At 40.9% G+C, this 22,500-nt stretch overlaps 1 protein-coding gene across 30 annotated transcripts in view; it reads left to right on the forward strand.

The window, feature by feature from the left end:
• Positions 1–22,500, forward strand: part of LOC124948700 (zinc finger homeobox protein 3) — a 402,750-nt gene that overhangs the window by 288,529 nt on the left and 91,721 nt on the right. For 28 of the 30 annotated variants that reach the window (XM_047492682.1, XM_047492696.1, XM_047492681.1 and 25 more), the window contains 4 exons: positions 5,930–9,330; positions 10,898–13,770; positions 13,995–16,757; positions 16,866–17,412. In XM_047492682.1, the coding sequence (XP_047348638.1) occupies positions 6,141–9,330; positions 10,898–13,770; positions 13,995–16,757; positions 16,866–17,412 (9,373 nt within the window). In that variant the 5' untranslated portion in view covers positions 5,930–6,140. The other 2 variants (XM_047492708.1, XM_047492707.1) reach the window with 2 other exon arrangements.

Below are 22,500 nucleotides of genomic sequence, written 5' to 3' on the forward strand. Positions count from 1 at the left end.
AGTCGTCGTCGTAGTCGTCATCGTAGTCGTCGTCGTAGTCCTCGTCCTCGTCCTCGTCCTCGTCGTTGTTGTTGTCGACGTCGACGTTCGACGGTGGTACAGGTTCGACGTAGTCAAAAAAAAGGCAGCACTTCCTACAACACTGAAAACGCATTGCTACCGGGGCACAGTTTGCACGCCTACATCAGATTCGGTCACGAATTTCTTGCCCTTGGATGAACGTCGTCCATACAACGACGACTACTACGACTACGACGATTACGACTACGACTACGGCGATCACGATGACGACGATCATAACATTGTCCGTTTAGTATTATATATGTAACTATACTTCGACTATAAGAGAAGAGCGCGTGTATCGAGCGCGTTAAAAATAATATTTTCCTCTTTGCCAGCTTTGGCTCGTTTGAAATTCAAATTAATGTCGTTAACTCCATGCCGTTTTGAGTATAATTATTAATTTCGAGCTATTTTTTGTTCCACTTCTTTTTCCTTTCTTTCATTTTTTTTTCTTTTTTTTCTTTTTTTTCTTTTTTTTTTTTTTTTTTTTTTTTTTTTTCTTTTTCTTCTTCCTCCTGCACTCTCAATAGATTCTAATCCCTTTCTAAATCTGTTCGTTCGATAACATATTTAACGAGTAAAAAGCTAAGTAAATATTATTCAATGGTCAGATATTTATTATGCGATTAAAATCGATGCAACTATCGATTTTAATATTTCAGATTAATTTATATGAAAATTAATTATACGAAATTTTAAAAAAATACACACACACACACACACACACATATATATATATATATATATATATATATATAAAGTCAAGCCTGATAATCATTTAAAAAGCTTGGTCGATCTCCGAACTAGCGTCTAGACCGGATGTCCAGGAAGAACGATGATTGGACGGAGATCCAATAATGTGTGACCTTTCTGGTACTATGTGCGTGAGCGTTACGGGCGAGTTTCTCACGGTGCATTGGGAGGAAATTATAAGGGAATGAGTTAAACCTTGGATTACTGGGTGGTAGGGGTGAGAGCGAGAGGGATATAGAGGTATGAAGGAGGGAGATGAAAATATACAGAGGAAAAGAGATGATCGAAGGGTAGCGCGTGGAGCAACGTTCCTCTTCGGTTCTGGGCAAATCATACTTAATTGATATCACAAAGAGGCTCTCTTCTCGTCTCTTCGGCACCTAACCGGACCCTAACTTCATAATCGCCAGCTCCACCGCAGGATTAAGCGTTACGGTGGATTCATGTTGCACGTAAATTACTCGCTCGCGATCCACGAGAAACTCGAGAGAGAGAGAAAGAGAGAGATAGAGAGAGAGAGAGAGAGAGACCATCTTACTATCTTCCTTCTTTCTTCCCATAACGTTTTCTCGCCATCTTAGTGATCACGATCGATCATGGATTCTCTCAACTGACGTCACGTAACATCGTAAAACTCTTCGTAATCACGTTTATCATTCTACAATGAAATAATAATCTCTAATCTTTATACATCTCTTATATACATAAATGTATATCTATGGTATATATTTATTTATATCGAATACAAAGGTATATTAATAATAATAATAATAATTATAATAATAATAATAATAATAATAATAATACTAACTTTCTGTATATCAAACGTATGGTTAATCTCGGATATTGATATTCGATGTCAGAAAATAGAATGGTAAACGATAACGAACGAAACCAAAGGAAACGTGTAATAATATTATGAGAGAGAAAGAGAGAGAGAGAGAGAGAGAGAGAGAGAAAGAGAGGAGGGGAGGGAGGAGGCCACGTGTCACGAAACATTACAATAATCTTTCTTACCGTGAGATATAAAATGTAGAGTGCAGTTTGTATTCGAGGAGACATACTTTCGATGTATCAGAAACAGATCGGTCTTCCGCTTCCGGTTCTCCTGTAGAACGTCTTTAGGGTTGGACGAGTCCGAATTTGTTCGCGTGGTCCCTTACCTGACCATATTCGTCTCACTTTTGCACGGTTCGACACGCGAACTCGCCTGAGTAACATAAACAGCCACACGATATATATTCAATAAATAACGAGACGCATACGAGATAATTGGATGTCCATAATTCCGGTCTTGTATTTTGCATTTCTTATGTTTTCTTCTTATATACATATATATATATATATATATATATATATATATATATATTATTATTATTATTATTATTATTATTATTATTATTATTATTATTATTATTATTATTATTATTATTATTACTCATTTTTTTATTATCTTTTTTATCACGTTTTAATTTTATTTTTTATTCTTTCTCCCTTTCTCTCTCTCTCTCTCTCTCTCTCTCTTTCTCTCTTTCTCTCTCTGTCTTTTACCTTTTTCGTTGGCACCATCGAATACTGAAACGGAGAAGGTGAAGGTGAAGGAGAAAGAGAAGGAAGAAGAAGCGGAGGAGGAGGAGGGCCCATTCGTCGATCGTCGTCATATGGGCCCCCGAAAAACCCTCATGGCTGTGCAAAGTCTTTTTTTCTTTTCTCTTTGCCGTCGGTGAGAGAACACACAAAAGGGAGCTTTCGTGCCACCGAGTTGAAAATATATTCCTCCTATAAGCAACAACCATCGGTTCGGTTTCCGGTGAAACGACAGGACAAACAAAAGCTGGACAGTGGATCGCGGTTGTTCGCCGAATGTTTAACTCCCATCATCGTCATTATCGTGATCATCATCATCATCATCATCATCATCATTATCATTATCATTATCATTATCATTATCATTATCATTATCATCATCCTCATCCTCGTCGTCGTTCTCATCCTCGTTGTCCTCGTTGTCATTATCATCATCATTATCATCGTCAGAGTCGTCATCATCGAGAACTATTTCTTCCTTCTTCTGCTTCTTCTTCTTCTTCTCTTATTCGGTCACCTCATTGAAAAATTGAAGGCGACCTTCAATCCTTCGTACTCTTTTTCTTTTCTCTCTCTCTCTCTCTCTCTCTCTCTCTCTCTCTCTCTGTCTCTGTCTTTCTTTATCTCTCCTTCCTTCAAATTATCAGCCACCACCTGCGTCGTACTTTCTACCAAACTTGATAATTATGCATCATCGATGCCGTCTGTCTTTTCCTTTGTACGTGAGATATAAGAAAAAAGGAACAGAGAGATAGAGAAAAAGAAGAAAGATAAATATGACGAAAAGAAAAAACAGGATATCATTCTGACACTCGTTCTAATCTTCTGAATCTCTAATCCTATAATTTTTCTATACACGCATATATTTACTTTTCTCTTTTTAAGTCTCTCACTCTAATCCCACCCACCCCCTCCCCCTAGTCCTCTCCCCCTCGTCCCCTCCCCTCGTCCTCTACTATCCTCTTCCTCTTACACCATACTCTTCCTTAAAATATCCTTTACTCCGATCATTTTACAGTTTAGCAACACTGTTAGCAATATTACGAATGGCCAACCAAAGCTATTACGTAAGGTATAAATCGATTTGACCTGCACCTTATAAAGTAACTGCGGTAACATTGTAATAAGCAGATAACTGCGATCCTAATGTGTAATTATATGTCCGTGCATACATATATGTATATTATACATAAATATATTATATATATATATATATACATATATATATATATATATATATATATATATATATATATATATATATATATATATATTGGATATAATATTTCTTTAATCGATCACGTAATATTCATATAAGCATATTGTAAAAGATAAAAGAAAATGTCGAGTTAGATATGTTTCCTCTCATATGACTATGACTTGACAAACATAACATTGAAAGAAAGGGAGAGAGAGAGAGAAAGAGAGAGAAAGCATACATTAATCAATAACTAACACGTGAGATTTATTATTCAACGAGTGCATCAGATGCAATAGAGAAAAAGATAAACAGAGGTCTAGGATAGATCAAAACGAAATAATTATTTCGTGGAACGAGGATATAAGAGGAAAGAGAGAGAGGGAGAAAGAGAGATAGAGAAAAAGTTTGGAAGGAAGAAAAAGCCTAAGTTCGTTCTCTATCGAATCTACAATAAATAGAAGAGACGAGGCAGGTGTTACCAGATTGGCAGATGTTCTCGGTTACACAACATGCCCGAATCCCAAAGTCCAACGCTTTTGTGTTTGTTCTTTTCCAGCCCATGCACGGGCATTGTATTTCTAATCTCATTTTACGTATATGCTTTCTCTATCCCTCTCTTTCTCTCTTTCTCTCTCACTCTCTCTTTATTTATCTATCCATCTCTTTTTTCCTTCCTTTCTGAAATTTTTTTCTACGAAAATGTTAGAAAAGAAGAAAAAGGAAAAGAAAATTTTGACGCTATTGGGATAAACAGAGTAATGATAAATCATGGTGATATCGATTCAGCAATCCAGATATATATATATATGTATATATCTGTATCTATCTGTAGTAAATGTTAATTTTTATCCATTACGTTATACCCGTTGAAATTTTTTTATGGGAGAAAAAAAGAGAAAGAGGGACGAAGAATACTTGGTTTCATCGATTAACTTTTCCCTCTCTCTCTCTCTCTCTCTCTCCCTCTTTCTTTCTCTTCGTTTGGCCGCGCACGAAGAATTCGCCTAGGTGAAGTCGGTCCGTTCGTCCTTTTAAGATCGCCGATAATACAAGGAAAACGATCGGCCTTCTTGGTCATTATAAAAAATGGTATCGTTTGTGAAAACGATGGCCACGGGGATACGGTCACTGAATTATGGAGTTTGCACCGCGGAATTATAACCGTGGTGATGATGGACCGATGAGTAGGAGGAGGAGGAAGAGGAAAAGGAGGAGGAAAAGGGGGAAAGAGGGAAAGAAGGGACAGAAGAGTCGACGTAATGCCGTACGCGTCTCTACCATAATGTCCAACGATATGTGCCTTTAGCCAACGGCAAAGGATGAAATGGAAGGAAGAGGGAAGCGCCGTTGAAAGATCTTTCTTCTTTTCTCTCTCTCTCTCTCTCCCTCTCTCTCTCTCTTTTTTCTTTCGTTTTTTTCTCTTTTTCCTTGTTTTTTTTTTTCTTTTTTTTTTTTTATCTTTCTTCTCTTCTCATTTCTTTCTTCTTCGTTCCTCCTTATGTTGAACATAAAGTATACTCCCACTATCTTCATTTATAATACGTTAAATCTTGCAAATGGTCAAAGACCCGTGTTATTCGTCTACTAAGGATTGGATTATGTGTGGTAACACACGGTCTCTCTTACAGGGACAGGAATAATGAACGATAATAATGTTTGAAGTAATGTTTCATCTCATTCATTCGACCAGTTTTAGGAGTCATCATCTCATGGGGTTGAGGTAAAAAGAGTCTTCGTGACTGTTACGGTCGCGTGGCCTTGTCGTTTGTTTGCGGTAGCGAACAAGGTGGGCTCTTGTTACCTTTTCTACGAGGCACGTTAGAGAGAAAGAGAGAAAGAGAGAAAGAGAGAAAGAGAGAAAGAGAGAAAGAGAGAGAGAGAGAGAGTGAGAGAGAGGAACGCGTGGAAGGCGGACAATGAGAGAGACCTTTGATCTAAGCACGCACAAGAGGAGCATTCATTCCGTGAAACCACCTCCTTTTCGTCATTCGTTATTCCGTTCTAACGTTATTCTCGGGGGTCACAGGGAACTCATCGATATCCAATCGACAGATAAGCTCGTTCGATAGGTTGCAAATACAGCTGAGTCCGCAAATGTTTGTATCCGTCGTAAGATCCGCGTATACAAGAAAGAATCTTCTGTCGGCATTTATTCTTTGTAGGCCCAGCTTGTGATTCTCAACGTAATCCCTGTTATCTTTCATGAGAAGTCCTCGAAATTTGTCGCGTTTATTCAGGTTAACGTTAAAACGTACACATAAGGTAATATAAGCAAATAAGTTAGTCCGAGAAATATCTCAGCTAAATGTTCTTTCGATGTTTCAGGTACGACCTGGGGTTGCGTCGGGGTAGCTAGGAAAGCGTCTGTCGGCGAGGAGGAAGAAGGAAAGGCGGCGAGACAAATAGCAATAGGAGGAAGGAGAGAAATAGAAAGCTCAAGGAGCGGAGAGGAAAGGAAGGGAGGAGAAAGTTTGAAAAACGTAGGCCCAGGCGCCGTGGGTGATGTGAGGCTGGAGCTCGCCTCACGTTTGGGGTGATGCCCTCCAGTGAGCCCCATCCCCCCCAGTACCACCTTCAACATCACAACATTCCTCCCTCTCATCTTCAGCAACACGCGTCAAGCGCGATCGGGCAACATCAGCTCTATCAGCAGCTGGTGGCGGCCCATCATCATCAGCAGCAGCAGCAGCAGCAGCAGCAGCAGCAGCAGCAACAACAACAACAACAACAACAGAATCAGCGACAGCAGCAACACGGCGGGCCTTTCCAAAATTCCCCGTACGCGCAGCAAAAGCAGGAGATGAGCCCGGAGGAGGAGGGGGGTCGAGGGGGCGGGTCCCCCCCGGCTGCTGGGGCTGCCCTTCATCAGCCCCACCACCCCCGCACGGCTAGTCCACCCTCGGGCACAGAACCCTGCACTCGCGACGCGATACCGACACCTACCCCCATCGCGGACACGACCACCACGACCACGACCACTACCATAACAATGCAATCGCAAGCTCAGCAACAACAACAACAAGCTCCGAGTCCTAGTCCAAGTCCAACAGGTGGGGACGTCGAGAAGTTCGACGGGAAGATAGTTTACAATCCGGACGGTTCGGCTTACATCATAGAAGGCGAAAGCGAGCTCAGCGAGGACGATTCTTTGCCGGACGGCTGCATCGTCGACGGTCGTGGCGTCTCCGTTCCTCATTCTTTGGTATTCCCTCAAATCGCTAGCGCCTACTACGTGTCGCGACTCTACGCTCATCAAGCTTACCAACAGCAGCAGCAACAGCAACAGCAACAGAGATCGGCGCAGCAGCAACATAATCCGGATTTGCCTGTTATGCATAGTTATCGAGTAATTAGTTATAGGAGTGCGGAAGGTAGCAAGCAACCTCCTCCTCCACCGGCAGCGCCCCCACCTCCGGCTGCTTCCGTGCCCGTAAAGCCCATCCTAATGTGTTTCATTTGCAAGCTCAGCTTCGGCTACGCTAAAAGTTTCGTCGCTCATGCCCAGGGCGAACATCAAATAAATTTGATGGAAGACGAGAGGCAGATACTTTCGCACTCGACTGCGTCCGCCATTATACAGGCGGTTGGTAGGGGGAAACAGCCGCTGGTTAGCTTTCTCGAACCAGTTACGAGCTCGACCTGCGCCCAATCATCGCCGGCGCAAACGCAAAATCAACAGCAGCAACAGCAACGCAGCGAATCGACGGAACACGAGGCGCCTACGACGACGAGTACGCCTTCTAGTACCCCCGGCATACCTAGCAGCCCTCAGCAACAACAAACGATACAGAGGCCGTCCTCCAGCACTCCCAGTACTCCTACGTCACATTCGAATCATCCAATCTATAATCATCAGACACATCAACAGCAACAGCAGTGGACTGGTGGTCAAGTGAGTGCCGCGTCTTGGGCAAAAGCACCCGATGCCGCGGCATTGCATTACACGTCACCTCCACCGCCGACCACATCCACAAAGGGCTCACCTTCCTCGTATGCGGCCTTGACGCAACAGCCACCAAACTTTCTTACCGGCACAACGATAGGCGTTTGTCCGGAACACATGCAAGGTAGGCCGAGTGGCGTCGAGTGTCCTAAATGCGAACTGATATTGGCCAGTAGTCGACTAGCAGGTCCAGGTGGACCACTCGCCGGTATTCATAGTCGGAATTCATGTAAGACTTTAAAATGTCCCAAGTGTAATTGGCATTACAAGTACCAAGAAACTCTTGAGATTCATATGAAGGAGAAACATCCGGAAAGCGAGACATCGTGTATCTATTGCATCGCTGGTCAGCCTCACCCTAGGCTAGCGCGTGGCGAGACGTATACTTGCGGATACAAGCCGTACAGATGCGAAGTGTGTAATTACTCGACCACGACGAAGGGCAATTTGAGTATACACATGCAGAGCGATAAGCATCTAAACAATATGCAAGAACTTCAACAGGGCGGCGGCGGTGCTTCGGGTACGAACAATCCGTCTTCTTCTCAGGACACACCGATGCCAACGCGCAGCCCTCATCATCAACAAAATCACAGTCCGCATCTTAGCGGTCAAGCTGGAAGCCAGGGAAAGCCTAAGCCTACGTTTCGCTGCGACGTTTGCAACTACGAGACCAACGTCGCGCGTAATCTCAGGATACACATGACCAGTGAAAAGCATACGCACAACATGCTGGTATTACAGCAAAACGTGAAGCACATGCAGACGCTCTCGGCGTTGCAGTCTCATCATCAGCAAGCGCAGCATCATCATCAACAGGCTCAACAACAGCATCAACAGCAGCTGGAACAGTTACTACATCTCGGCGGTTTGGACAAGCCTCAACACGCCGAAGCCGCATTAGCGGACATGGCTTACAATCAGGCTCTTTTAATCCAAATGATGACGGGCGGTCAATTACCACCGCAGCTTCCACCAGAACTGATGGGTGGCATGGCAGGTATGGGTGCAATGGGTGGTCTCGCAGGAGACGTTGGCCTTTCCCCAGATAGCATGGAACCACCACCAGAACCGGCGGATCCAGACCCTTCTCACTTGTACCACTGTTGCGTTTGTAACAATTTCGCAACCGACTCGTTGGAGGCCCTCGGCCATCATTTAGCCGCCGATAGAACGAGAACTCGAGAGGGCGAAATACTCGCACTCGTTGCTGGACATTTCGTCTGTAAACTTTGTTCCTACAAGACCAACCTGAAAGCAAATTTTCAACTTCATTGCAAAACCGACAAACATCTTCAACGTTTGCAACACGTTAATCACGTGAAGGAGGGTGGTCCACGAAACGAATGGAAGCTAAAATATTTGGCTTCGCCTACGAGTGCAGCCCAATTGCGTTGTCATGCGTGTGATTATTATACGAACAGTGCCCACAAGTTAGCTCTGCACGCGGCATCGCCCAGGCACGAAGCTGCAGCTCTCCTACTTCGTCATCTTTTAGAGGCCAGTGCCAATATACCATCACCGGGGAAACTCTATCATTGCGCTCTTTGCGGTTTTAGCGCGAGGCACAGGTTACCTCTCTTACAGCACGTTCGATCTCTTAGACATCTTCAAATGGAGCAACTACACCAACTTCATCGTAGAAGTGGCATTCAAGGAAACGAGACGCCGCACACCGACATAGGTGATGTATTCCAAGTGGTAAGCGATCCCGATGTACCACCTACGCAGCAACCAAGTCCAACTACGCCAACGACGCCTAATGCTCCGAGTACCAACAACGGTAAGTACCGCATCATAAATGAAGATATTATCCTTGGCCTACGCTCCGTTTTAAGCTTCTATTCTATTTCTTTGACGTACATGCGTTAATGCATATTGTATGAGTATACTATGGCGGTGATATTTCTCTTTTACGTTATTCAATGGAACTATTTTTTTCTTACTTCTACTTAAAGTTAAAGATTTCAAAAAGTTCACTTTATTTATTAGGATAAAAATCAAATTTTGTTTGTCGATGAAAATTAACGTGCCGTTATATACACGCATCACGCCCTTAATGAATTCAATGCTCTTATCGATTATTTCGTAATTAGATCAGGATTACGGTAATTTCGTACGGCATATGGCCGTGGCGTGTCCCGTATAACACGCGCAACGCACAATGTTATTATATATATCGGTGGCCTGTACTTACATAAATATACGAGTAGCACGCGCGCGTTTCATTGAGTCGCGTTACAAAGTAACAACTGACGCCAACTGATGTAAAAAATGCGGTTTCGGACAATACACGATACGAGATAAATAGCTGAATTCATTTTTCTTCTCTTTTTATTTCTATTTTTCTTTCTTTCTTTCTTTCTTTCCTTCCTTCCTTCCTTCCTTCTCTTTTCTTCCTTTTCTCTCTTTATATTTCTTTTTTATTTTTGTCCTTTTCTCTTCTCTCTCTCTCTCTCTCTCTCTCTCTCTCTCTCTCTCTCTCTCTTCTCCCCTTTCTTCGTACAAACTGTCATCGATGATAATTTCGTATTATTAATGCACTAAAATTGCAAAGTCATTGTTAGACAAATTTAAGGAACCATCTGGAAATGCACTCGTTCTAAACTTTGACATAACTTCGTTCGAAATTTTTTGTTTTTCTTGTTTCCTCTTTTCGTTATCGTTGTCGTTCGAAAGAATATAATAAATGTAATATTACGATGTAAAAAATAAAAGAAAAATGTTAATGCTCATGTATCTACCGTTTTAAGTACATAGCATAGTTCGTTCATTGTCGGCTAGTAAGGTAATCGCCAGAAGAGCCGCCTTCTTCTTCGATGTGCGTAATCACTTTAATGAGAGGTAGAAAATATGCCTCGCCACAAAAGCAGTCGTACGTGACACTGAATACGAACTTTATTTCGTAGCACCGCCATAGTTTACTATCTATAATTTACTTTCTCTCGTCGCGTACCGAGTTAATGTCTCCGGAAACGAATCACCGTAAAATGGATGGCTGTCCTGCGCGCTCGTTCGATATTAAACGGTTAATGCCGAAGTTCAATTTTCCGTTCTGCAAAGTGAAAGAGACATATTTACCGGCTGGAAAGTTCGAATGGATGCGTTATCTCTGTGCCCGTGAGAATTTTCATTTTCTACGTGTGGATATTATCGAGCGGCGGGATAGCACGCGTTTATGGGAAATCGAAATAGCACGTTAATTTCGCGGATTGTTCAGATATTTATATAATTGCTCGTTGATACTATTGTTCGATCAATGATATCGTTTAATACTCCAACGAATGATATTTTTTATAATATATCGAAAAATCGAAAATGTTTGTTTTTTTTCTTTATGATATTTACAGAACGACGAGACGAAGGCAGCGACTGTGGTAGCGAAGTTAAACAAGAACCGGAAAATGATCAAGAAGTGGAAGGAGAGGCGGAGAATGAACAGGAGGAAATAAATTGTCCGTATTGCACGTATCAGCCGACATCGCGAGAGGAATTAAAGCAACATTTGCAAGTGGCACACGTTCAAGACTCAGAAGACAAGGCTGAGGTAGTAAAGGAGGAACCCCCACCTGAATTGTTGTGCCCGCTATGCCAAGACGGCTTCAGGGAACGCGCTGCCTTGGAGAAACACGTAATGCAAATACACTCGGTAAATGCCGATGGTCTCCAGAGATTGCTACTTTTAGTGGATCAGAGTCATTGGTTGAATAACAATCCGCGAAGTAGTTCAACGCCAGCGGTGACAACACCGACTTCACCTTCGACGACGAGCAAATTGCACCAAGAAGAAGATACAAACGAACGTTCTGGTGGAAACGAGGAAGTCGAGGAAATAGCTCGGTGTACTGTATGCGGTCGAGTGTGCCGATCCCTCGAGGAACTTCAGCAACATCATAGAGAAGCTCATCCAGCTAGCACCCCGACCCTTGCGGTAAGCGAAAAGCATGTATACAAGTACAGATGTGGACAATGTAGTTTGGCTTTCAAGACATTGGAGAAACTTCAACAACATTCTCAATACCATGCGATAAGAGATGCTACCAAGTGCGCGCTATGTGCTAGATCCTTTCGATCGGTTCAAGCGTTGCAAAGACATCTCGAGTCTGCACATGCTGATCTACACGAGGACGAGCTCGCTCAATATAAACAGAGTTTGCTTCATGCACATCCATTGCTACAAGCCTTGACCGAGGAAGCTATAAGGAGACAGGGTGGCCTGATCGGCGAACAGAACGCTGAAGATGATGGTGGTAGAGGCGACGAGGAGGAAAGCGATGCAAGCGATTCCTCTCCGTTACACAAGGAACAACGTCTTTTGGAGGATTATCTTAACAGTCAACCTGTCGCCGAGGATTCCTATCACGATCCTGGAAGGAAATTTAAGTGTCATCGGTGTAAAGTAGCATTTACAAGGCAAAGTTATTTAACGGGACACAACAAGACCTTGTTGCATCGCAAAGGTGAAAAAATGTCATATCCCATGGAAAAGTATTTAGATCCCAATAGGCCGTACAAGTGCGACGTTTGTAAGGAAAGTTTCACGCAGAAGAATATACTTTTGGTACATTACAATAGCGTCAGCCATTTGCATAAATTAAAACGAGCTATGCAAGAACAAGGGAACAATAATACCTTAATCTCCGTCGTACCGCCGGCTAGTCCAACAGAGTCCCCGGACTCCCAACAAGATCAGGATAAAAAGCCGTACAAATGTAACATATGTAAGGTCGCTTATTCCCAAGGCAGTACATTGGACATTCACATGAGAAGTGTTTTGCATCAGACTCGTGCGAGCAAGCTACCGGATCTTGCTGCAAGCGGACAACTAGATCTTGCTCGTCCGTTAATCGAACAACCACCACCTTCGAGTCCCAATAGTCCACCGTGCAACACCAATACCAGTAATGCCGGTACGATGCTCTCTTGTCCTCGTTGCAGCGCTCTTTTTGTAAATCAAGAACAACTTTCTACTCATCAACAATTGTATTGTATCTTCAGCAATCCATTGGCATTGTTCCAACAATTAGCAGCTTCGCAACAATTAGCTTCTACCGGTCCTGCTAAAACACCACCACCTACGTCCACGACACCAGGACCTCATCAACATTTGCAGCAGGTGACGCAACACTCGTCTCAGACTGCTCAAGAGCTTTTAGCTCAGCCACGTCACAAAACTTCACAAATGTACAAACATCTTCTGGAGAGTTTCGGTTTCGATCTCGTGATGCAATTCAATGAAAATCATCAAAGACGTCAAAGGAAGGAAGAGGAAGCCGCAGCAGCCCTTCAAGCTCAGCAAGAACAACAAAAGCAGGAGCAACAGAAGCAAGCGCTTGCTGCTCAGGCTGCACAGGAAAGAGAAGAAGAAGTTGAAGAACATACAGACGAAGACGTTATCCCCGAGTTAACTAGAAGTACTTGTCAGCATTGTAACAAGGAGTTCAGTAGTGTTTGGGTGCTAAAAGCTCATTGTGAAGAAGTTCATCGAGATTTAGTGCCGCGTGAGTTCCTTGAGAAGTACGCTCAACAATTTAAGTGTGAATATGAAAAGAAAAGCGTCGTAGTGACAGCGGCAACATCGTCTTCTACAACGACGGCACCTAGAAGTTCTACACCAGCGGCGGGTCAGCCACAGGACATGAGCTCTGATAAAGAACAACGTGAAAAGGAAAAGGAAGACAGCTTAGAGATCAAAGAACGTATTACCAGAACACCGGAAGCAACGTCTACCACTCCGGCAACAACGCCCGTCTTGAGCAATACCCCGGTATCGAGCACCGACTCTATTACGCCTACGGTTCTACCTACTAATCCACAACACCAACATACTATACCGCAACAGCAGCAACAACAACAACAGCAGCAACAACAGCAACAACAGCAACAGCAACAGCAGCAGCAGCAACAACAGCAACAGCAACATGCTCAGTTAACGTTGGCTCAGCAGGTGTCTGAAATGCAAGCTGCCTTGAATGCAATGGCAGCGTCTCAACTACAGCAACAATTGCAACAATATCCGGGTCTAATGATGGGTATGATGGGATTACCTCTGGGACTAAATGTACCAGCTTTGGCAGCAATGAATCTCCAACCACCTTTGGTTCCAATGATGTTACCACCACCTCCGTATGATGGAGCAGCCGCGGCTTATCCTCCTATAAATGCTCAAGCTGATTTACTTGCGAAACAACATCTCGCCTTGCAACAGCAGCAAGCAGCTGCGGTAAGAGATACTTTCAAGGAACGTTCCTTAATTTAGCATGTAAACTATTTTTTATTTTATTCGAGCATAGCCATTACTTGCCATTAGTTTTATGTTCAGTGCACGTTCATAGATTGCATTTAAATTCTTATCAGCAATTGAATTTTTTAAATGATTCGACTTAAACAGTCAAACATTAAAAATTATCCATTCTGCAATCGCGTATGGTTCTGTCCATTCCACAGGCAAATGCAGCAGCTTCGCAGAAACGAGCACGTACGCGTATAACGGACGAACAACTAAAGATCTTGAGAGCACACTTTGACATCAATAACTCCCCCGGTGAAGAACAAATTTTAGACATGGCCGCACAGAGTGGCTTACCACCTAAAGTCATAAAGCATTGGTTCCGCAATACGTTATTTAAAGAAAGACAACGTAACAAAGATAGCCCGTATAATTTTAACAATCCACCGAGTACCACATTGAATCTGGAGGAGTATGAGAAAACTGGAGAGGCTAAAGTTACTCCATTAAATTCGAGCGTATCGGGAGGTAGCTCGTCGGACGATAAAAGCCCGAATAAGCAAACGACACCACCACCGTCAATGGCCACGGTCTGTAACTCACAGACTACGGAAATAAAACAAGAGGCGCTAGATCAGCCGCAATGTCATCAACAGTCCCAACAATCGCAACAATCGCATCAGGAAGAACAACATCATTCACCTGGTAGCTCCGGTGGGCAACAATCACGACCACATTCTCCGGCTCTCAGTATGAGTTCAGTATTTTCAGGTATCCATCACGATGTTTCATCTCATACTCCTTCAACCACCACTGCACCAAGCACACCAATGTTACCGCCAAAACTAACACCACAGAATTTTGCAAGTCCTACGCCAGGCGGTGGAGGAGTCGTACCAAGTGCGATCGCTGCCATGGCGTTGACACCGCAGAGATCATTAAGTCCTGGACGTGGACCGACGGATTATTCCTTCGGAGGTAACAGCAACGGTAGTAATTCATCAGGCGGTAGTTCAGGAAAACGTGCAAATCGAACTAGATTCACCGACTATCAAATCAAAGTTTTACAAGAATTCTTCGAGAACAATGCTTATCCCAAAGACGACGATTTGGAATATCTAAGCAAATTACTTGGACTCAGTCCGCGAGTAATAGTCGTTTGGTTCCAGAATGCTAGACAGAAAGCACGGAAAGTGTATGAAAATCAACCGGCCGCGGAACCCGTGACACCTGGTGGACGTGAGGGTGACGACGGATCTGGAAGATTTCAAAGAACACCGGGATTGAATTATCAGTGTAAGAAATGCCTTTTGGTGTTCCAAAGATATTACGAACTTATTCGTCATCAGAAAACACATTGTTTTAAAGAGGAAGACGCAAAGCGTAGCGCTCAAGCTCAAGCTGCGGCAGCCCAAGTCGCTGCTGTTTTAAGTTCAGAGGATAGTAACAGCAGTTCCACAACTACTACCACCAATGCTGTCACCAACAATCCACCGACTACGCCTGCTCTTGCGGAACAATTGCAACAACCGTTGAACGCAACGGCCTCTCCCCATCATCAGCAACAAACGTTGTCCCAACAACATCAACAGTCTCAACAGCAATCGCAGCAACAGCAACAACAGCAACAACAACAGCAACAACAACAGCAGCCACAAACTGAGTCCAAGGAAGGTAGCTTTCAGTGCGACAAATGCAACTTGATGTTCGGTCGATTCGAACTTTGGCGCGAACATCAGCTAGTACATATCATGAACCCGTCCCTATTCCCACCGGCCTATCCGCCAGACTCTCCATTCGGAATTCTACAACAGCAAGCACTGAACGCTACCTCCGGAGCCGCAACGGATTCTCCTCATCCTTTGATCGCTATGATGCAAGACAGAAAGAGGAAATACGAAGACTTTGATGATACCTCGGGTACAGATGCGCGTTCGAATTCGGAGCATAGCGAACAACCGAAAGACAAACGTTTGAGGACAACGATATTACCAGAACAATTGGATTACCTTTATCAAAAGTATCAAATTGAGTCGAATCCATCGAGAAAGATGTTGGAGACGATCGCACGAGAGGTAGGACTGAAGAAGCGTGTTGTACAAGTGTGGTTTCAAAATACGCGTGCTCGCGAGCGCAAAGGCCAATTTCGTGCACACAGTCAGGTGATAAATAAACGATGCCCATTCTGTCCGGCGTTATTCAAGGTAAAGTCCGCATTGGAGTCACATCTGAGCAGTAAACACGCGGATCAAGTAGCACGTGGGGAAGTTAACATTGACAACATACCGGACGAGGAGTTATCGATGGAATCCGCACCATCGAATCCCAGCACGCCGAATATGATGCCACCACTCTTTCCGCCTTTCAACACGGACATGGAAGCTTCACTGAAGAAATATTACGAGGAATCAATGAAACGATACATCAGCGAGCTTCAGGCTCACGCTAGCAACGGCAAACAGGAATCATCGAACCATCAAAGCGGTGTTAATATCGGTGAATCGCCATTGGATCTGAGCAAACCGGTCGATTTGAGCCGTCCGGTGAAACTAAGTCTCGGTGGTCTGAGCAATCTCTTAGAGGAGCAACACAGTGGCCACTTCCGGGGTGGTAGCGATTGCGGTCCGCTGACCGATCTTTCGGAACGTAGTATTTGTGGTGATGACGATAGTATGAGCGAAACAACTGAATTCTTGGACGACGAGAGTGGACCAGCGAGTCCGGCATCGAGCACTCAAAGTTCGAGGCAAGGACCGGCGACTGGAGTTAACGCCGGTACCACGGTCAGTCCTGCTGCTAGCGGGAACACGAGTATAACCGCTGGGGCCACCGGACAATCCGCTGGCAAGAGATACAGAACGCAGATGTCGGCGACGCAAGTGAAGGTGATGAAATCGCTCTTCTCGGACTACAAGACGCCAACTATGGCCGAGTGCGAGATGCTCGGGCGCGAGATAGGCCTACCGAAACGTGTCGTCCAGGTGAGCCCAACAACCTCGAACACGTGAATTAGCACGAACTTTCGTCTTATCCTTAACTACAGGATCAAACTTAGGCCTGGCTTACGGACTAATGGAGACGAGTTGCAGGTCTGGTTCCAGAACGCGCGTGCCAAGGAAAAGAAGGCCAGGCTCGCGGCTGGGTTACCGGCCGAGGGCTCAGCCGTTCAACCACATCGCGGTCCGACCGGACCGGACGAGTGCAGGCTTTGCTCCGTCCGGTACTCACCGAAATCACCTCTTCAGGAGCACGTCTTCTCACGACGGCACATCGACTCGGTTCGCGTGGCCGTTGAAGAGGGTAGTCTGGTACCTCCTACACCTGGTGCACCGATTACCGCGCAACCGGTCTGTGCTAGCGCGACCATTCCTAACTCTCCTCTCATTGTGACCAATCAGCAACAACCTGCCCAGCAGCAACAGCAGCAACAACAACAACAACAACAACAACAGCAGCAGCAGCAGCAGCAACAACAACAGCAACAGCAGCAGCAGCAGCAACAATCTGCCCAACAGCAACAGTCCGATGAAAACATGATGTATGGATCTTTGTTCCTTCATCCCACGGCGATGTTCCAGCCGCAGCAGCAGCAACATCCGGCGGCCGCTGCGGCCAGCACAGCTACCACCACGGCCGGTGAGTGTCTGGCTGACCTCTTAGACTCCTAAGTGATCCTATATCGCGCGCGATACTATTTTCCCTTTACTTCTTTCTAATGTTTTTCTTTTTTTTTTTTTTATTATTATTACTATTATTATTATTATTATCATTTTTATCATCCTTTCTCTTTTAATCTGCGATCCTCGAAATTCGATCGATTAGCTCATAATTTTTTCGAATCGAAATACCGCGTACGTATTGATGTTGTCCCGAAAAGACGAAAAGAAAAGAAGAAAAAGAAAAGTGCTAAAATTCTCGAATTTGCGTTATTATAAATATTACTTTTCTTTTTATCGTCGATTTTCACGATATCATCAATCGAATTTCGAATTTCGTATTGATGAACGATTATTACGCGTCGAAAGTTACAAGCTTATCGCGTAGTATCGCGCGTATCCCCCATACATACATATTATGTAGAAAACTGTAGAAAACTCACTACTCGGCCCGTGTGATAATCTAGGGGGCCCCTAAACTAACAGGTGTTTTATATATACATACATACATACATACATACATATACATATATATATATATATAAAATGTCGAAGAATTTTTTTATATATATATATATATTTATAGTACGAAAATAATATATCCAGAAAGCTAGGCAATACTGAAAGTTCCTATCAGATGACTATACTAGCGTTAAGAGAGGTATGAAAGGGAGGGAGTAAGAGAGACAAAAGTGTGCTAGAGAAGAGGAGAGAATGCATTGATGATTATAGATATTATGAAATAATCCAATTTTGAGAACAATTTCGATCGTTGTAGTCCGAGAATGTCTCGCGTCTGAGTTGAATGTACAGTTAAAAGACTAACCTGCTGCAAATCATATTAGGCGACTTTTATTATTATTATTATTATTATTATTATTATTATTATTATTATTATATTATATTATATTATATTATTATATTATTATTATTATTATTATTATTATTATTATATTATTATTATATTATTATTATTATTATTATTATTATTATTATTATTATTATTATTATTACGTTTTTGATAATGGGATCATAAAATAATATGTTTCGAATAGCTATTACTCGAAATATTTTCGTTCGTTATTAGGTATAGTATAAAAAAAAACACACACACAATTTACCCAAGAAAGAACGTAGAATGTAATTGCCTTTATTTTCTGTCTTAGAGTTAGCGTGAATATCATCGTCATATCTCGTCATTGCCGTCATCGTCATATTACATATATACATACATACCCTATATTTTCATATCTCTTACACCTTGATTCTTTCGACTCGACATCGTAGTTGTCGTCGTTGACATTCGCGATACGCGATTAGATCTTATTATATTTCGAAAAGAAAGACAGATTGCGTCTACTTCGTTGTCTCGTTCTTCCTTTTTCTTTTTTTTTTTCTTCTTCTTTTTTCTTTTCTCTTTTTTCCCTTTTTAGCTTCTTTCTTTTTCCTCTTCTCTTTTTCTTCTCGAGTCAAGAGTTCAAAAATTCTATTTCTTTTTCTCTCTTTCTTTCTCTTCTTCCTTTTTTATTCTTTTTCTCTCTTTTTCTTTTTTTTTTCTCTCTCTCTCTCTTCACATTCTTTTTCATTTTATAACAGACATGTCGATTATTGATCTTTGTAAATACCTCGCAGGTCCTCGAGTCGAAGCTCTCGTAATGGACTAATAAAGCTACCATTTTTATATTTTATTTAATTATGAATATTTGCTTTTAAATGAAAACAAGAGACAAAAGTGTGGGGAAAAAAAAAAAGAGAGTGTGTAGAAGGAACAATGAGTGAAGAATAATGCAAGAATAATGCAATTGCGCGTTTGCGAGATTGCGGAAAAAAATGAAATGAAGTATCCTCATCCCGTGAAATTTTTTTTCTTTTCAGATCATGCGATACTTTTTCTATTTTTTTTTTTTTTATTCTTTCCTATTTTTCTCTTCTCATTCGTTCCTATCTGCTATCAATTTTCCTTTCTTTTTTTTTTTTTTTTTTTTTTTAATTTTGAATTTTTTTTTTTCTTTTTTTCTTTTTTTCTTTTTTTTTTTTTTTTTTTTTTTTTTATAGGTCCATCGCATTACAACATACGTATATATATATATATACATATATATATATATATATATATATATATATACATACTTACTACATGCGTCTCGTATGCTGTTTTTCTCAGTTAAATATACCGCCTCGAAAACGTTCTTAATATTATTATCGTTTTACGTGTTAGTTATTTATGAGTTTCCTTTGTGATAGTCAATCTTTCTCTTTTTCTCTTCCTATCTGTCGCTCTCTCTCTTTCTCTCTCTCTCTTTCTTTCTCGCTCTCTCTCTCTCTCTCTTTCTCTCTGGCCTGCCCACGCGACCTACGCGGAACACCTCCAGAAGAGGAACGAGAGTATCTCTCGACCTTGACGTCGGCGGTCGACGTTATACGTCCATTTTCTTTTCTCTTTCATTCTCTCTATATAAATATATATATATATAACATCTATATATATATATAAATACATAGATATATACAGATATATTGAAATATATATGTATATATATATATATATATATATATATATATACATATATTCATATGTATTCATATATATTTGAAAGATATACAAACATATACACACACACACACACATATATATATATATATATATATATATATATATATTTATATCTCTAAAATTTTTTTTTTGACTTCTCTCACTCATACACGTTGTCGACGAGGGTGTGGCTCAGCTTTTCACTTTTTCTTTTGCTGATATCGAGACACCGAGAGACGCGAGAATATACGCCCGTGTTCATACTCATGCAAACGTGTATAGACGCGCTATGTTATGTATGTCGGTCCCACCCCCCCCTTTCAGCACTTTTACTACATTTATGTATATAGTTTATTATTATTATATTATTATTATTATATTATTATTATTATTATTATTATTATTTTATATCATTAATTATTATTATTATTATTATTATTATTATTATTATTATTATTATTATTATTATTATTATTATTATTATATTACTTTTATTCCGTTCTAGTCTAAAATAAAACTGTACTATCGCAAGATTATTTTTTTTGGTTTTCTTCTCTTTGTTTTTTATAGTTTCATTTCCATTTATCCAATGCCTAATGTCCGTTTCCATTTATTTTCCGAAATATCCTTCACCAGGTATTTTTCTGTTGCAGTTTTCTCTTGTCAATATTTGACCGGGTAAGTCGGGTATTAGTAATCATTGATTTTTATTTTATTCATTAATAGGTGGGTATATACATACGTATATAAATACATGCGATAAGAGTTTCATTATTTACAGGATATATTTATATATGAATTAATAAAACATGAATTTTTGTTATTCGGATGAAATTGGGCCAATTTGGAAGCCGACATACGTAAACACGGCTCGTCATCTATCACGTCGATCATTTTTTTCTTTTTTTAACATTCAATGATATAACATTAAAATGATCGTTTGAATAATTTAATCGGGGCATATTCGATTAAAAAGAAGAAAAAAAAAAGAAGATAGAAAAAGATTAAACGGGCGTATATAATTTATTTATTACTCTCTCTCTCTCTCTCTTTTTCTCTTTCTCTCTCTCTTTCTCTCTCTCTTTCTCTCTCTCTTTCTCTTTCTCTCACATAGCGTGTGCTTCTTCGTTCGTTCGTTCATTCTCTTAAAAAGGATCGACGATATGCAACGATGCAAAACGAGGTAACACGCTCGAACGAACGAGAAATAAATAATAGTAGTAGTAGTAGTAGTAATAGTAGTGGTAATAGTAGTGGTTTTATTGGTAATAAATATATATATATGTACATATATATATATATATATATATATATATATATATGTATATATATATACACATAAATCTCGTAACACTGTAAATACGCACTCGTCGATCAGCTAATCAACGATAATTGCACTTAATAAATCTCAGGAATGATGTCCTTCGTGAGTAGGACGATAAAGAAGATCGATCAAATTTAATATTTTGTCGTCGTCGATAGATCACACCTTTGATCATAGTATCATCAATCAATTTTCTCGGTTTAATCCAAGAATCCGATATGTCACAAAATTAACTTTAAGATATATGGACTTTTTAACGTTTTCATTGAATTTTTTCATTCAATACGCATTTGTATTTATTCTCTTTTATCTTTTCGTCGAAATTAAATTGAAATGAAAGCGTTAGAAATTGTTTCTCTTCTTCTTCTTTCTTCTTTTTTTTTTTTTTTTTTTTTTTTTTTTTTGTAGAAAAAATCAGGATGATTCATATTAATCCACTCGAGAACAAACTGATTGATTACGATATTACAAACTAAAAGATTTACATTTACGATAACGATTAAAGTCGTAAATATAACGTTTGATACGAAAATATTGAATTTATTTATATACGTCTATATCGTCTTATCCATCTTAGATATAATCATGAAATTATTGAAATCATAATGGAATGATCAATTCAATTGAAATTTTGTATTTAAATATAAAATTAAATTCAACAATTTAACGATTATGTTATAAGATAAAATAACGAAAGTTGAATGTTATTCCATTGAAACGTCATACATCGGATTATCACGTAGAAGAAGAGAAAAGAAAAAAAAAAAAAAGAAGCAACCCTTAGAAAACTTTAGATCATTTCGATGTGTTAATATACAATAGTAGTCGTGTGCGTGCGAGACACACGATCGTTTTCGTGTGTGAAGAGGCACGAGCAAAATAAACATGACAATGTTAATATGAAATTCACGGAAGAAAGGAAGGAAGGAAGGAAGGAAGGAAGGAAGGAAAGAATTAAAGTCATCAGATTCAAAAACGGCACGCGTTTAGTAGCAAAGACGTTTTCGAGGATGTACGAGCGTAAAACACGCGTGCTGGCTCGTGCCTCATAGTTTCTTCAGGGTTTACCAAAAGGGTCTTTCCATCTGACTAGGAATAATAAAAAGCGAGATTAAAGTGGAATAAATTTGTAGGAATCCGTTCTACCGGGACGTCTGACACGTGTCACATTGCTTTACAAAGTAAAATCGAAAGAAAACGAGAGAGGAAAA

Source organism: Vespa velutina, chromosome 4 (assembly GCF_912470025.1).
Source record: "Vespa velutina chromosome 4, iVesVel2.1, whole genome shotgun sequence".
Taxonomy (NCBI): Eukaryota; Metazoa; Arthropoda; class Insecta; order Hymenoptera; family Vespidae; genus Vespa; species Vespa velutina.